Source organism: Denticeps clupeoides, chromosome 4 (genome assembly GCF_900700375.1).
Source record: "Denticeps clupeoides chromosome 4, fDenClu1.1, whole genome shotgun sequence".
Classification (NCBI taxonomy): Eukaryota; Metazoa; Chordata; class Actinopteri; order Clupeiformes; family Denticipitidae; genus Denticeps; species Denticeps clupeoides.
In genome coordinates this window covers 5,312,746-5,331,055 of record NC_041710.1, presented here as the reverse complement: position 1 = coordinate 5,331,055, position 18,310 = coordinate 5,312,746, and the positions used below count along the sequence as shown (strand labels likewise).

Below are 18,310 nucleotides of genomic sequence, written 5' to 3'. Positions count from 1 at the left end.
GAAAAATAAATAATTTCCTGGTACAATTAACTGATGAGGGTGGTAGTAGCCTAGTGGGTAGCACACTCGCCTGTGAACCGGAAGACTCAGGTTCGAATCCCGCTAACTACCACTGTGTCCCTGAGCAAGACACTTAACCCTAAGTAGCTCCAGGGGGGACTGTCCCTGTAACTATTGATTGTAAGTTGCTCTGGATAAGGGCGTCTGGTAAATGCTGTAAATGTAAATGTAGTGTTCCTTGTAGTGTGCAGAGCTCGTCTGTTGATGTAGTTTGGTCTGTGATCACATTAACACAAAAAGTAGAACTTGTTAAGTCTTTGTCTATGGGGGCGGTGGTGGCCTAGTGGCTAAGGAAAAGGTCCCGTATTCAGAAGGTTGCCAATCTGCCAAGGTACCACTGAGAAAAGCACCGTCCCCACACACTGCTCCCCGGGCACCTGTCATGGCTGCCCGCTGCTCACCAAGGGGGATTGTTAAATACAGAGGACACGTTTCGTTGTGTCACCTTGTGCTGTGCTGCAGTGTCTCACAATGACAATCACTTCACTTTGGCAAATAACGGATGAGACTAGCGAAGGAGGGTGGTGATTTCCCTGGACACCAGGTACCACCAGCAGTGGCCTCATGTGCATTTCGTTAGGATCAATTCTTAATGGTCAGACCGCCAAAAACACTATTACTCACGAAAGTATTAGTGTTAATCATTGTTAATATTTCGTCATGATTGGTGACCTAACTTGCCTGGTCTAAAGTCTGCAAACACAGAGGACAAATTTAATCCAAACTGAATGTAAACGAAGCCAAGTGTCAAGTGCATGTTTCCCATGAGAAAAATACATTATGTGCCACCAAAGACAAGTTAAACCACATAGAATATTATTGGCACATAGTAGGTGGGAAGTACAATCCCATGAGTGTACATCTAGGAAAATGTTCATCAGTAGTGCTACAGAATGCATTCTGTAAATGAAATTTTTTTTTGCCATGAATTGTGTGCACAAAATTAATTACTGTTTTTTTTTGTATGTAAAATTTGATTGATAGTTTCTGTGGGCAAAATGCGTCAAGAAGTAAGATTATGTTGTTGTATAACGCATTTGCTGACACAGAATGGAAATAAGCTGTTGCCCGATATTAACATACACAGTAGCTTCTTGTTGCCACCCACGCCAATCTGTTCCATACAATAAGCAAATCTTCAGACACAGCAAAGTGTTTCAGTTGTTGTTTTTCTTGCTTGTATGTTATGCAGCTTCAGGCTAAGCAAATCCAGGATCAACTTTCACCTGAGCTTGGTCTTATGACAAATATTAAGAATTCACCAGGTATTATGGCCTGCTGCATTTGTTGCCCATAAGCTCTTTGGGCATAATACCCCTGCCTACACATTAACCCTTTCAAAGCCTCAGCTTTCTGGTAAAAAACAACAACAAAATAACCTATTTTACATGACTATTAGCACATTTAGGTTGTGATGTGTTGCAGTAGGTCCTGTCTACACTGCTCACTATTTAATTTGTTTGAGTAGAGGTAGCAAAGAAATGCAATTCAAATATTAAATCTAGTATAATCTGAATGCAGTGTTCAGAAAGAATTCACATTGAGTATTTTTAGCCAGTATTTTCAGTATTTATTTAGAGGCAGTGCATGTTCAGGTGCATTAACTATTTTAATCTACCTGGGAATAAAGTGCATTTAGTTGATGAAATTCTAAATTTGTAATTTAAAAAATAGGCCAGACTTGTGTCACCGTCAACAGACAGGCTGAAAAATAATTCATCGCAAGCATTGCATTGTGTAACGTATCTTCACAACCCTTGGTGAAATGGAGACAGGACTGTTTCTCTTCACCAAACGGCCAGTGGCCACGTCAGGTCAAAATGTGAAACCATTTCTAAATGGTCTGATTCACTGTGGGTTTCACAGTGTTCTTAAAACCCTCCGGGTGATCAAGTTCATGTCACCATCAAGCCAAACAGTCTGTTTTATCTCATATTCTAGGCTCTTAATGCGGCTGGTTTACTCTGCAAGACAACTGGTGAAAAACAGATGCATTCTGAGAGCTGCTGTCAGATGCAGTTATATTTATTAGCTACCATTGAGGCTGATGGCAAATTTGATCAGACCTCTGGAAACATGCAACAGACATTTACTTAAATTTAGTCCAGGGATCTTACAAATGTGTCGCTTTAAAATACTTTTATACTTAAAGTAAAGGCCAGCAACATATACAGTAAATGCATACATTTTGCACAGACTGTGTAGTGAGTGAGGCCCAACTGGAAATCCGGTTTCATTGTTGTCCATTCATACCCTGTAGACTGGCTCCATCCACTCTTTACACTGTCTGTGGGTGACAGACTGAACTCAAACAATTGGGGTTTTGTTTCTGTTCGGGGGGGTTGGCTGTTCAAATTGTGAACTAGGATTTCCAGTGCTGTCGGGATTTAGACAAGGGGACACTGAAATGAAGTTGACAGACCACTCTATAAGCTCCCAAGAGTGTAGAGAGTGTTCTCTAAACCATATTTACATATTTTCAGATGCCCTTATCCAGAGCAACTTACAATCAATAATTACAGGGACAGTCCCCCTGGAGGAACTCAAGTGTCAGGGACACAATACAATAGTAAGTGAAAGTGAAGTGATTGTCATTGTGTTACACTGCAGCACAGCACACGGTGACACAACAAAATGTGTCCTCTGTATTTAACCATCACCCTTGGTGAGCAGTGGGCAGCCATGACAGGCGCCCAGGGAGCAGTGTGTGGGGTGGTAGTAGCCTAGTGGGTAACACACTCGCCTCTGAACCAGAAGACCCAGGTTCAAATCCCACTAACTTCCAACTGTGTCCCTGAGCAAGACACTTAACCCTAAGTTGCTCCAGGGGGGGACTGTCCCTGTAACTACTGATTGTAAGCCGCTCTGGATAAGTGCGTCTGATAAATGCTGTAAATGTAAATGTAAATGTGTGGGGACAGTGTTGTGCTCAGTGGCACCTTGGTGGCACCTTGGCAGCTGGAGATTCGAGCCGGCAACCTTCTGATTATGGGGCCACTTACTTAACCGCTAGGCCACAACTGCCCCACAAAGTTGGGTTTGAACATGGGTCTTATAGTTCATAGGCGAATGTTTTACCCACTAGGCAACTGCCACCCTATGTCTTCACAAGATACCTTTTTGTTGGTGTGTAATTATTTCTCACACACAAGACAAAGTTTCAGAATTTTTTTTTTTTACATACAGGAATTCTTGTAAACTTATGAATATGACCATTACATATCGGGGACAGTTCCTTCCAGGTCATTTTAATGTACTTTCAAATACTCATTCAATCTGTCTGGCAAAATGCACAGAATGCAGGACCGACTCTTCCCTCAATCCCACTTTAAACAGATGAGTAACTTCCTGTAGTTACACTTCCCCATCCCTTAAAGGCAAAGGACTCCACAAGATAGGGTTTTAAGTGAGTGTTTTTCAGTCTATATGAAGTCTGATTCACAGCCACTTGTGCAGAACACTGCGACCCTAACCCAGGAATATGAAAGGTTTTTATGCTTCTGCAAAGTGTGTATGTGATGTTCTGCCATTTCATGGAGCTGCATGGACCCAATCACAGATCCTTTGGAATGCTAACAATGCTACCAGTGAAATGTGGACAATGTCTAGGGAATTGAATTTTAAAGTCTCCAGGACTGTCATCAGTGCCGTAATCCTCAAATCATCATTGTGATGGCATGTGCTACTTTGAACCAGACTTTACATTTCTGAGTAATTTAATTCACTGAGTATTGTGTAAATTCCTGGTGATTCATCGTTAGAAAAAAATGGTGGTAGACTTATTTTCCACATCACTGAATAAGACTGAGACATCAGAAAAATGAAAACGAATGATTAATGAAGCGCCTCTCAGATTGGATGATATGTCACTAAAGGAAATGTTATAACTATAAGTATCGTGAGTGTCATTTTGGATTGATGTTCCTTTATGTGTTGTTTATGTAAAACAATTGGATCTCCTCTTAATATTTATGTATTTATTCTGGGCTGTCAATCAAATTAAGCAAATTGAACAGGAAGTGTGTATAGAGGCTCAGTCTGTAATGGGTCGTTTCGCACAAATACGAATTATGTGACGCCATGTGCTGCCAAAGTGTATTGTGGGTCCTTCGCTTCATGTTGCTTACGGCAGAATCGAATCCAATTAGACAATTTTTTGGAACGCTTTGACAATCAGTATGGTTTTTTATGGCAACAAACAATGTTTGCTCCAGTGTTAACATGATGTATATGAGTAAGCAATAATTTATTTTAATGTGTTTTTTTTTTATAGTTACATTCATGCATTGATGGGGCAGTGGTGGCCTTGCGGTTGAGGATGCGGCCCCATAATCAGAAGGTTGCCGGTCCGCCAAGGTGCCCCTGAGCAACGTCCCCCCACACTGCTCCCTGGGCACCTGTCATGGCTGCCCACTCTTCACCAATGGTGATGGTTAAAAGTAGAGGACACATTTCGTTGTGACACCGTGTGCTGTGTGGCAGTGTCAGTTTTACTTTTCAGTTTTTAGACATAATGTCCTTGATTTTCCATGTTTCCATATTGTAACATAATAAAACATTTGCTAGCTTGTAACTGTCTTGATAAGGAAGTGGGATTATCAGGAAATTCGTGAAGTCTCACCAGAACATGAAATATGGGCGTGCCCAGGAATGCTTTCATCCCCTGCTGGCTCTAAAGAGAAACGTATGGAAGGACTTTAGCCAGAGTGCAAGTAAGACTGCAAACAAACAAACACAACTGACTGGTAATTGTTTCAATGAAGCACTCTTGAAAAGTATGTAATAGAGATGTTTTTGTTACTTATTAATAATGGATGTAACTTTATTTCTTTGTTTGTTGGTTGGTTTTATTTGCAAATTTCTAAATGAAAATGTTCAGATCAGTCACACTGCCTTTGCAGCTACAGTGATGTCTGTAGCGGATGAGCTGTTCATGACCATGCTGGGGGTGCGGAAATATATTCTAGTTCAACTGCTGAATTCTGAGAGCTGGAGGTGAGAACTCTACATCTGCGCCTGATGACACCTGTTGGGCAGATTTTGGAATTGCAGGCCACGTTTGGGCATTGACCATCAAAAATTATATTTACGACATTTATCAGACGCCCTTATCCAGATTGCCTTACAATCAGTAGTGACAGGGACAGTCCCCCTGTAGACACTCAGGGTCAAGTGTCGTGCTCAGGGACACAATGGCAGTAAGTGGGATTTGAACCTGGGTCATCTGGTGAGATGAGAACTCTACATCCTGCGGTAGAAGAACATCTGCGCCTGCTGACACCTGTTGGGCAGATTTTGGAATTGCAGACCACGTTCGGGCATTGACCATCAAAAATTACATTTATGACATTTACCAGACGCCCTTATCCAGATTGCTTTACAATCAGTCGTTACAGGGACAGTCCCCCTGTAGACACTCAGGGTCAAGTGTCATGCTCAGGGACACAATGGTAGTAAGTGGGGTTTGAACCGGTGACAGTTGTAACAGTTATAAAAGAGTTACTTACAGTCAAAAAGTGATGGTAGTGATCAATATGTCAAATTTGAGCACATTATATTAATTAGATTTCATCTCAGTCTTTATTGTGTTAATACCCAAACATTATCAGCCAAATACATTAAATAGTATACATACAGAACTTTGCAAAGGTTTTAGACACTAGTGAAACTACATTTTTCCCAACAGCAACTCTGAAATAGTCCTTATTGGAACAATCTAAAAGTGCAAAAAACGCAAATAATAATGATCAAAAAGTGCAAGTGGTAATAATGTACATTTTGATATGTATGGATGTACTAGAAGAACTGAGAGTGGGTCTGTAAACTAATGGATGATTTCCTACAAGCAAAAGTCTACAGATGGAGAACATTATTGTTCTGTACTGGGTCTTTCTCCTGACACATAATGTCACTGTTCCATTCTGCAATTGATGGGCAAAGGTAAATCAATATTTGACCGACGTGTGACATGGTAATTTGCACACGATCTCTGTGGACTTCCTCTCCTTCTCGATCAGAATATGTGCACCTCTGGACGTGCATAGACGTGCATAGGAGTCTCTCCATGTTTCCCCTCCTCTGCAGCCTGGGATGGGCGCCTGGCCAGTGGGGGGCGCTGTCGCAACCGACGGCCGCGGCGCAACGCGCGGAGAAGAAGACCGGTTCCGTCATCTCTTCTCTCGCTCGGCATAATATTTGTCGAGGGTGTTTTTTTTTTTATTTACACCTAAATCTTTTCTATATTTATATATAGAGAGATACCGTGTGATACCGTGCTGCTGTCGCGCTGTTCGCCGTAGTCGCTGCGGGTGAAGATGTCGGCGAGCGCGGTGTACGTGCTGGACCTGAAGGGGAAGGTGAGATAACGGGACGCCCGCGGCCGACCGGAGGCGGCGGCAGCGGCTGCTTTTCTCTTAATAACCTCCGCTTGGCTTCTAATGCCCGACAGCTGTTGGTTTTTTTTTTTTTTTTTTTTATTTGCCGGTGTCTGAAAGCGTGAGCTTTGTTAAAAACAGCCGCGTTGTGGCTCCACGTAGCGGCTAGCCCCCCCGGCAGCTAACTAGCTTCGTCCGCCTCGGCGCAGTCCGCGTCCGAGATTGGCGTTTATTTAACAAGGTGTTCTCTTACGGGTGCGAAACGTTTGTACGTGTGAAGTGAGAGTGAAGTCATAACCTCTCCTGCATAAAACGGCCAGTTTCGCCTGTGTTTTAATGAACAGTAAAGGCGCCACTTATTGTCTGTATTGCGTTGTGATCAGAATATTGTTTTGTTTTTTACCCGTGTCGCGCAGGTCCTGATTTGTCGCAACTATCGCGGCGATGTGGACATGTCGGAGATCGAACACTTCATGACCCTCCTGATGGACAAGGAGGAAGAGGGGACACTGTCGCCCATCCTGGCCCACGGAGGGGTGCGCTTCATGTGGATCAAGCACAACAACCTCTACCGTATCCTGCACTCTGCCCACCATGCCTGTCTGCTAGAATCGAATAGAGGCCGCTGTAATGCGGGAGCAAGTACCTTATGCAGCTTTACCCCATATTTACATTATTTACATTTGCAGCATTTATCAGGCGCCCTTATCCAGGGCGACTTACAAGCAGTATGTCTGTGAAGATTCTCAATCATCTTGGTGAATTTGTCTGAAAGTTGAGTCATGGCAACTGGACTTTCTGGAATGTCAAGACTTTTCATTCTGCATCCACAGAACTTTGTCAATCTGATTGACAAAGTTCTGTGGTTGCAGAATGAAACGTCCAGTTGCCATGGCTCAACTTTCAGACTTACAATCAGCAGTTACAGGGACAGTCCCCCCCCGGAGCAACTTAGGGTTCAGCGTCTTGCTCAGGGACACAATGGTAGTAAGTGGGATTTGAACCTGGGTCTTCTGGTTTATAGGCGAGTGTGTTAACCGCTACCACCCTTATAAATAATTGGTAGCAGCTCTGTCTTGATTTTACCTTTCAGAAATCTGGCTCCATTTTTTTTGCTTGACTAGTTGGTCGCCTTTTTTCCCAGTTTCTCATTCTTTCTATTTGTACGGTTATGTGGCCTAGTTCTATTCTCTTGTTTTTTTTCCCCTCCTTAACGATTTCTACAGTGGTTGCAACCTCCAAGAAAAATGCTTGTGTCTCGCTGGTCTTCTCTTTCCTCTACAAAATTGTACAGGTCTGCTCCGCTTTTTCAAGTTTATCAGGGAAAAGCACTCTCTCGCTATAGAATAATAATTGCATTTATTAAGACAATGGTTAATAGACCTTTTTCAAATCCATTTTAAATCATTTACCGCTTAAACAGCATTTCAGTCCTAAGAAGCTGCAGCGAAATGTCTTTTGGCTGTAACCACTGCAACCGAAAGCTCAGCGGTTCACTGCTCTGTCTGGCGTGTTCGGTTGTGCAGGTCTTCTCCGAGTACTTCAAGGAGCTGGAGGAGGAGAGCATCCGAGACAACTTCGTCATCATCTACGAGCTGATGGACGAGCTCATGGACTTTGGATATCCGCAGACCACGGACAGCAAGATCTTGCAAGAGTACGACCATAGTTGGGCAGGGTCACCAATGTCACCTCAAGAAAGAAACATATATGACTTATTTTAATATTTAAAGCAGAGGAGCCCGTCTCTCAAACCCCTTTTCTTTCAGTTTTACGCTCTATTCATACCTTGCTTGATCTCCACATCTTCTGAACATTTGACTGCTAATATCTGTCAGGAGATATTTATTTTAAGATTTTCCCACTGCAGGCAGAATATGTAACCGAGCTCAAATTAGATATAAACAGAACCAGAAGGGCAAATTTAGCATATTAAAAAATGCACAACAGACTCGAATTTGGCCTTTTGTGTCTCGTTTATCGAATTTTTCTTTTTACGTGTTGGTCTGTCTGTTCAGGTACATTACCCAGGAGGGGCACAAGCTGGACACCGGGGCGCCGCGGCCCCCTGCCACGGTCACCAATGCCGTCTCCTGGAGGTCGGAGGGCATCAAGTACAGGAAGAACGAGGTGTTCCTGGACGTCATCGAGTCGGTCAATCTGCTGGTAGGAAGCCTGCTTTTAGAAAACCCTGTTTTCCTTGGAGGACATTTTTCCTGTTTCTCAGTCTTCCGCTGTGTGTGTGTGTGTGTGTGTTTGTGTGTGTGTCTGAGCAGCTTCTTGAGTAAACTTTTCCCACCCATTCAGAAGCTATGAATAGCTGCTCTTACTCTATTTAGCTTCTCTCTTATTTAGAGTAAGACTTTTCATAGATGCCTGTGTGGAATATATATGCACACATAAATTGTCAGTTTTCACATTTTATATGGCCATACCTGGTCAGCATAAAATGATAATTGATTTTCTTGCCATCATTTATCGACAGATAACAGACGTTTTTGTAGTAAGGTTTTTTTTTTCTGTTATTGCTCTGTCATTGTCATCTTAAAACTTTCACCCTGTCATCTTTCACCTTTAATATATTATATTTGGTTTATTATTGCTTTTGGCTCTATTCCTGTCACAGGAATGCTGGGCCATGTGGTAATTTGGTTTGTGACACTCCTCACACAAACATCTTTTAATTTTAACACTGCCTGGAGTGATCCCAGTATCCCAGGGAATGCTGCTGCGGTTAATCCCGGTTCGAGGCGAACAGTAGCCCTTTGTCGGGGTCTGGTGACTTGTGTTTTTCCTTGTCAGGTGAGTGCCAATGGCAATGTGCTTCGCAGTGAGATTGTGGGCTCCATTAAGATGCGAGTGTTCCTGTCTGGGATGCCGGAGCTGCGCCTGGGGCTGAATGACAAGGTCCTTTTTGAGAACACTGGCCGTGAGTTCTGTTTATTAGTCATCTTTGGTCCTGAATGCTGGCAGATGTTTCAGTACAAGCTAAAGTAGTCAGTTCCTTTTTGAAGAGGATCTATAGTTCAAACTGGTCTATAGTTCAAATTTAATAAGCTGATAATTCTCTGAAACTGTAGTTAAATGCTCAAGGTTTAATTCTGTATGGCCTCATATGTAAAACCATTACATTATTGTAATTTATTGTCTGAATGATTAACAGTAATGCATATGATTGTTCAAATATGTTAATTAGGGAGGTCAATCACCCCAAAAAAATTATTAGCACATTTTTTCAAAGATTGCATTAATCACAACTTGTTTTATTAAGAATGAACAATTATCATAAATTATTAACTTACTGAGTGTTGGAAAGAGGCATATGTTAATTAATTGCAGCATTAACACATTAATTTTTACAGGGATGTGTAAAAATGTGGTGACTGATTGTCAAAATTGGTAATAAATCATTCTGATCATATTCAGAACAAATAAAAGCAGTGGTGCAGTGGTGGCCTAAGGAAATGGACCCGTAATTGGAAGGCTGTGGGTTCTAATCCCGATCTGCCATGGTACCACAGAGGTGCCACTGAGCAAAGCACCGTCACACCACACACTGTCCCCCGGTCTCTTCTCATGGCTGCCCACTGCTCACTAAGGGCGATGTGTTAAATGCAGAGGACACATTTCGATATGTGCTGTGCTTGCTGGGCTTTACAAAAGGCAATCACTTCACTTTCACTTTTAATACACTAGATTTACTAGACTCTAGTTTGATGGTCACAGGCCCCAGGTGTAGCATCTTTCTCAACCTCTCCCTGTCACTCCTCATCTCAGGAGGTAAGAGCAAGTCTGTGGAGCTGGAGGACGTGAAATTTCATCAGTGCGTTCGTTTGTCCCGGTTTGAAAACGACCGCACCATTTCCTTTATCCCTCCTGATGGAGAATTTGAGCTCATGTCCTACCGCCTCAACACACATGTGAGTCTCTCCATCTTTCTTCAATTTTTTATGTTAAATAGGTGGTAGAAGGTTAGTGGCTAACACACTCACTATGGACCACAAAGACCCAGGTTCAAACCCCACTTACTACCCTTGTGTCCCTGAGCAAGACACTTAACCCTAAGTTGCTCCAGGGGGGGACTGTCCCTGTAACTACTGATTGTAAGTCGCTCTGGATAAGGGCGTCTGATAAGTGACTGAAATGTAAATAGAGCAGTAGCATCGGATCTCCAGCAGGTGGCAGTCAATTTCAATACATTTACATTTAAGGCATTTGGCAGATGCCCTTATCCAGAGCGACTTACAACGTGCTTTCAAGTTACCATCGATGAAGTGAATAGTTCTGGCTCAATAGGACCCCCAACGATGAATACATAAGTTCGACAATAAGAAGGTTACAAGTTAATCTAAATATTCTCTAAAGAGGAAGGTCTTGAGCTGCCGTTTGAAAATACTCAGTGACTGAGCTGTTCTGACCTCAAGGGGAAGTTCATTCCACCACCGAGGGGCCAAGATGGAGAAGAGTCTAGATGAATGTCTTCCTTTTACCTTCAGAGATGGAGGGACCAGGCGAGCAGCACTGGAGGCTCGGAATGTTGACTGATACTACATCAAGGAATTTTTTTTTGTGGCTTTTTCTCACTAGTGCTTCACTTTGCAGGTGAAACCCCTGATTTGGATAGAGTCTGTCATTGAGAAGCACTCTCACAGCCGAATTGAGTACATGATCAAGGTGGGATTCAGCATCACCACTGTCTTCATCAAATTTTATATTACGGTCGTCAGGCCATGTCACTGTTCAACTTCTCACGATTTGTGCCCGTCTATGCATGTTTCCGTCTCTGTGCATGCCCTCATGTCTTACCTCTGATGCCATCTTTTTAGGTGGTGATTTGCGGTCGAACCCAATAGTGCATGTGTTCACTTCATGTTCCCTCCCCAGGCTAAAAGTCAGTTCAAACGACGCTCCACTGCCAACAACGTGGAGATCCACATTCCTGTTCCCACCGATGCCGACTCACCCAAGTTCAAGACCACAGTGGGCAGCGTGAAGTGGGTCCCTGAGAACAGCGAGATTGTCTGGTCTATCAAGTCATTCCCTGTGAGTCCCTTCCAAAAAGCCCTCAATCAGTTTGAGTCCCTGTGTGTATGTTTTCCAGACGGTTGAGGAAATTTGTCCGATTGGAAATTGTATAATTGGTTGTCTGGGGTGTGTCCACCTGCAGGGTGGCAAGGAGTATCTCATGAGGGCACACTTTGGCCTGCCCAGCGTGGAGGCTGAGGATAAGGAGGGGAAGCCGCCCATCAGTGTGAAGTTTGAGATCCCCTACTTCACCACGTCGGGGATCCAGGTGTGTGTCTCCTCATTCTGTCCTAGACATAATGGTCGGATTCTAGTCAAGAGGGCGTACATATGCACAGACATACTTACATGCATACATGCAGTAAACCTGCCATTTCAAACTCTACCGCCATCCTCTGCTCGTCATTACTACGGATGGACACAAGGTGGCGCTGCCTCATGTCTGCTTTAGCCATGTGGTGTTAAGGACAAGGTTCTGTGCTCTCACGCTTTAGTAACATCAGTTTAATTCTCATAATAAGCTGTGCCAGGGTTAAACGCACACACCCACACACGCACCATTCAGAATTATGGCATCAGGAGCCTGGAGTGTTCCGACTGTCAGACTTTTCAGCTCTCCTTCGCTCAGAAGCGTCAGGAAGCGGCATGCGCAACGCTCGTACCTTCAGAATGATCGGCGTGGGAAAGCTAGGCGACAAAGTGTCCAAGTTGATTGATCGCACACTCATCCGCATGTGTGTTGATTGATGCGTGTTGAGCAAACAGTGGAGTGTGGGTGGTGTGTTTTGTGTGTCCTTTGCCTGTGTTGTCTGTTGTCCTACATGCTCTTACTCACACAGTCAGGTTCACTTCATGGCTTCTTTGGCCACTAATGGTGGGACCAGGAAAAAAAAAACAGCTGTACATCATCTGATGCGTTGTAAATATGCTGGTAATCAACGTTAAATTCAACACTCATGTCAGTTTCCCATTCATTGAGGAAGCCTGGTCCTAGACTAAAAGTATTTTTAGTGACACTACGAAACAAACATTTGGCCGCACCTATTCAGATATGGAGACTCAAATGGAGCCATTTTGAAGAATCCATATTTTATTATAATAACATATTTTATTGTAGCAGGAGGAAGTGTCTCCTCGTTTTACCTATTCAGCATAAACCTTCAGGACTGCTGTCTAACTTAAGGCGGTGTGTGTGTGTGTGTGTGTGTGTGAGAAATTGGGTTTTTAAAATATTTGCTTGTATTCTAGCCAACTGACCTGCAGTGCATCACCCACCTCCACTATTTTGATAAAATTATTCTGGGCGTCATCTTGGGTGTAGTAGATCACTCCGGGATCCCCACATATCAGAAGGCATCCATATAAATTCCGGATGTTTCACGGTCTGCCCCTACCACTCATTATAATTTACTAATCACTGCATGAAGTGTTTTTCATCTTAAATCTTTTGATTATTCTTTTTGTAATCTACACAAAATAAATTCAAACATTTCAACATTTTTTTTTCTTTTTAAAATCAGTGACGAGTAGTTTATATTCATTTATGTAATTGCTTGGTGAGTGACCAATATATACAGATAAAACGGGCTTTTATAGCAGTAGTCTCTTCACGGGGTCTCCAGTAGTCTCACAGGGTCTCCGATTCCAATCAACTCTTTTCTCCTTTGTTGTCCCTGGCGCTCCTCCATTCGACTAGCCGAGACCACCACCACCTTCAAGAAGCAGTTGAAAACCCACTTATTCAAAAAGTATTTCAGACAAATCTAACACTTACACACGCACATGCACACACACTGCACATGCTCACACACTGCACAACAAAACATTTCACTGCACATCATACCGTGTATGACTGTGTATGTGACAAATAAAATTTGAATTTGAAATAAATAACAAAATTCTCTTCGTCTAGCACTTAACAATTTCCGAGCATGTTCTTTTTCTGACAAGTTATGCCTTATCAGGGCTCTTTGTTTTTGTAAACTCAAAATGTATAGAAATCGAACGAGAATTGCTGGTGTCTTCCGCTTGTAAGTCACTTTGGATAAAAGTAAAGTAGCCTGTAAATGTAAATGATACTGACATAAGATAAAAACATCTTATTTATTTGCCAGAATGGTGGAGGTGCTCTGACTGTGTAGCGAGACTCGGACTTCATTTTCAGCTCAGTCCATTGTGGCAGATTGGTTCTAATGGCAATTAGGAGTGATTTTATTTTCTACTCGTCTTTAAAGAGCGATTGAGAGGAGGGAAGCTGAACTTCCTTTCACTCCGAGTAATAAGTTGTATTAAAACAGCCCACACGGAAATAAAAGGCTGAAAAACACTCTTTTAATCCAATCTTCCTGTAACTGGGGAGGATTTTTGGCAGGGTTACGAAAAAGTCAGTCATTTTTTTAATCCAATTAAGACACTGATTTGCCCATTTAAGCATTGATTTCCTCTCTTTGATTTTTCTCCCTCTTTGCAAATGTTAGTTATTTTCTCTTCCTGATTCACTGGAGGAGCAAGTTTTCCGAGACAGCAGGGCAGGGCAGGGCAGGTACCCTTCTGCAATTAGGAGTCTGATTCGATTTGGTCGGCCTCCGCCCAGTTGAGCCGCAGGACAGGTGCAGCCTGTCGAGGCAGACGGAGTCAGGGATCTGGCAGAAAATGCAGAACGTTCACATTTTAAAAAAGTGACCGGGGCGCAACACCAGGCAGCAAGTGCACGTTCTCGAACAGCGTGGCTGAGCCAGAGACGCCTTCGATGGTCTGCCCCGTCTGTGCGTTCGAAGTTTGACACTCCCGGTGCAGACATGCAGTCTGCAGACGCGCAGATCCAGGCGTCACGAGCGGCAGCTTTAATGGAGATGCCCCGTGTGCAGGAGCATATGAAGATGCTGACTCGGCCGTTTTTAAAAAATTTTTTTTAATTCTTTTTCTCTTAACCTTGAAAAGTGGAGCGCAGTCCTGGTGCTTCTAGGGACTGTGCGTTTGAAGTAGAAATTTAATTGGATATTTTCATATTTCAAATTTGAATAAATAAAATGTGCAAATTGACTGATCCTTTGCTCGGAACTGCACATTTATAGTACATATCTTTTTTTTACTTCATCATTTCTTGAATCCACATCAAACTAGTTTCCAGATTGGTGATTTTGTGCTTCGACCTCCAGCTGCATGCACACGCGCGCAGCCTGTATTATTCATGTTTTCTGTATTAAAGTTTGAAGCGTCAGCAGAATGCATGTTCACATTTGCACATTCCCGGACTGAAGTCTTCTGCAAGTCTGCCTCGTAAGAGTCTCCTTACACTGCTGACCCAGGCGATCTTACTCGTATGTGTGTGTGTGTGTGTGTGTGTAAGTAAACTGACTTTGTTTGTGGGTGCTTTTCTGAAACGTCCCTCTGTAGTTCTGCAGGCCTTGTTCCACCGCACACACACTACTGTAATGAGAGGTTGTTTGAGTCCAAAGACAAAGATGCACACACAGTGTACTACACTCATCCGAGCCCCAAAGCACCACGTATATATGTTTCTCATGCCACGCCGGGGTGAACCCAGAGCACACGGGCACATAAATACCAGGAAAACGTTGTACCGGGCCAGCAGAGCTCCGTCCCAAAAGTTAATTCCCACTCTCTGCATCCATCCGTCCGAGACGCTGTCTGTCTGCCCGCCCGCCCCCAGCGGGACAAAATGTAATGGTGTGTATTACCAGACCCTCTTTTCCTCTGTCCAGCATCTTGAACCTGTGTAAAAGCGGCCCGCAGGCTGTTTATGTAACCGGGATATTTTTGAGTCGTGACACAGGAGTGGTTGCGTTGCCATGGATGAACTTGGTTCCCTTGAAACCAAATTAGCCAGCACTGTAGCCTGCTGTAGGGGGTGAGGAGGTGGGTGCAAAACCAAATTTTTTACGGCATTTTTTACTCATGCCCGTCTCGTGAACACAAATTCTATTTTTCCTTGTCTACACCCCTTTTATAAAAAAAAAAACAAAACAAAAAACAAAGGACTTCATGCATTTGTATTTTATCAGGGTGCTTGTGCAGGTTTTGAACGTTTTTTTTTTTTTAGCTAAAATGTTAGCTTCATAGTTGAGTTTTTGAATCTGCTCAAAAGCATTATAAAATGTCATCCATGAAGAAAATAAAACAAATAAATCAAAACTTGACTCACGTAGGTCAGCTCAGTGCTGCCAGCAAAATTTTCAACGTCGAACCCTGGGCAAGGACCCTGCTGATGTCTTTTCGGGATTCGAACCGGCAACCTTCTGATTACTTGCCCATTTCCTTAACCGCTAGGCCACCACTGCCCCTATAGTGATATGTGAGGGAATTTGTAATAAAGTTATCAGTTTTAATCACTCTTAAGACCATCTGTTGGACCAGGTTTGCAAAATACCAACTTTCATCAATGTTGTCTTTATATTAGAAAATGCATGTGGATTTATTGCAATTTAACTACAAACCTACGCATTTCAAATATGGTATTTACTGTATGAAATTATGCAACGGTGCGTCCGTTGGGGCACGAGTGTGACACACTCGCACAGGGGGGCAGAAGGTGCCACTTCCTCAATCTCAGTGCCGGTCCTAACCACTTCTTCATCTGCCTCAACTTTCCCATGTTCTGATAGCCTCCTCCCCTCCTCCGCAGATCCTGCTTGCTTTAGTAGAAAGCATGTGCCGTAGCAGACCGCAGCTTTTTAAAAATCTATATTTGCTTATGAAAAGCTTGTCATGCGTGCTGACAGTGAGAACATCACACGGCATAAAACCAACAGCAGCCGCTGCAGCGCAGCCGGGGCGTGGAAAGTTTATTTTCTCAAGCACGACCTTTGTAACAGATGGGGCCGAGAGGACGAACGCCGCGGCATGCAGCTCATTTTTTACATAATGTTCCATATGCTGACAGTCGTCTGTCCTGCAGGTACGTTACCTGAAGATCATCGAGAAGAGCGGATACCAGGCCTTGCCGTGGGTACGGTACATCACCCAAAACGGGGGTAAGCGCCGCCACATTGCACGGTACAATCCATGTTAGAATGCCAATTCTCTACGGAGTCAAATGATCTACACCTTCCCAAAAAGCTCTCAAACCGTAGAGACAGTGGGGCCGTTGCAAAATCACATCAAATGGGGAGTGTGCTTGTTAGAGAGTCCAAAAAGGCCCAAAAAAAGTAGCTCTGTGGCCTGTTGCACGATGGTTGCCAGATACCTGAATTTCACCCCAAATCCTTCCAAAAGTTTCCCAAAACACACACCGACCTTCTAAAAATAGGTCTTTATTTGTTGCAGCTACTGAGATAAAGTGTCGGCCACACCCAAATGGTAAAAGTGAACAGCAATCTGTACAAAATCAATTCATGCACTGAATCATGAATCAGTGTTGAATGGAATCATTAGCCCAAGAATCTGAATCATGGCATTTTATGGATGGTTCACCTCTAATGATTTATTTTAGTGGATGTAGTGAATTTGACTTTGGCCCCGAATGCCTGGTGGGGTTTAAGGGATTTGGGGCAGGCTGTGCAATTGGGGACAGAAGGTGCCATGTTTTTGAGGAAAGAGGAAAGGATGTGAGCGCAGTAAAATTAGTCTGGACGTGATTCTTGTGGAGCGTGTGCTGGTTTAAGCAATTCATTATTGCTACAAAAAGTACCAGCGTTGGAGACCAAAATAAAAAGAATGTGGGCAGTTAGGCAAGATTTTTCCTCCCCAAAATTAGCATTCGTTCACGGAATATGTTCATATTTTCATATCTGAGGTTCTTCTGCAAACAGCAAACCTCAAATCTGTTTAGATCCTTCTCCTGAAGTTTCCTTCGCCGGGCCAGGGTGGAGAAGCTCAGCTGTCATCATTCATTCAATCCCCCCCCCCTCCCCATTTTCCTTTTTGCAATTTCCTCCCGGTTCTGTCCGATTAATTAAGCCAAATCCGTTTCCTCCCTGCCTTTCAGATTACCAGCTCCGGACCCAGTAGCAGTGAGAAGCCTCATCAGTCACACTGAGCTCCTTGTTACAGAGTCTCATGGACCAGCAGTGTCTTTACCGTGTGTGCGAGAGAGAGTGAATGTATGTGCATAATCATAATCCATGTCCAAATCAGCGAGAGAGTTTCCTTTTCCAACAACCTTAGAACATAGAACATTTGGTGGGGTTGTTGGTTGGGGGCGGGACGGGGCAGGGATTTATGAGCAATCACACGGTTGGAAATGTCCTTGTTTAGGCCAAACGCTTGATAGCCACTAACATAAGCAGCGCTTTTTCTCTATATGCCAGAGTGGGATCTGTAGTCAATCGGTGGTCAACCGGCAACGTTTACCAAAAAGGTCAATTTTGAAAACATTTTTATTTCTTTTTTTGGGGGGGGGGGGTGGCATTTCCTGTGTAGTGGCTGCTGTGTTTTTTTTTTTTTTTTTTTTTTGTATGTATATGTTGAATTCAGTATTACAGGGAGTGCGATCAGTTTACATCAGTACTGGAAGATGCCATGGCTGTCCCCCGTGTCCCCAGTGCATTAGCTAAGCTAAGCTAATGCCAGCGCGCCGACTCTGTCCCTGTGACCTGCGTGACGTAAATTCTGCTTCTGTTGTCTGAATGTTTTTTTTTTTTTTTATTTTATGCCAAATCCAACACACTGTATTACATCATATGCTGCCTCTTCTCAGAGATGGCCACGAAGATATGGTTTCATTAAATTTCACTTCTTTTTAACATCATCTTGCATCTCTGGTAATGTTTGTTGAAGGATAAAGAAAAGTAAAATTGAAGATCCCTGTTCAGGATCCACAAGGAGTTGGACTGAAGCGTCCTTCTGAATCAGGAGCAGCAACGGCATGTGGTCACGGCACCGACAGGCAT

At 43.3% G+C, this 18,310-nt stretch overlaps 1 protein-coding gene across 1 annotated transcript; it reads left to right on the top strand.

Moving 5' to 3' along the window:
- The first annotated feature begins 6,207 nt into the window (after positions 1–6,207).
- ap1m1 (adaptor related protein complex 1 subunit mu 1) lies at positions 6,208–17,815 on the top strand. The gene is made up of 12 exons (XM_028978180.1): positions 6,208–6,416; positions 6,851–7,007; positions 7,661–7,728; positions 7,961–8,091; positions 8,453–8,600; positions 9,237–9,363; positions 10,212–10,354; positions 11,037–11,108; positions 11,319–11,477; positions 11,602–11,727; positions 16,378–16,453; positions 17,407–17,815. The coding sequence occupies exons 1-12, from the start codon at positions 6,375–6,377 to the stop codon at positions 17,427–17,429; spliced, it is 1,272 nt and encodes a 423-aa protein (XP_028834013.1). The 5' UTR covers positions 6,208–6,374; the 3' UTR covers positions 17,430–17,815.
- The last annotated feature ends 495 nt before the right edge of the window (positions 17,816–18,310 follow it).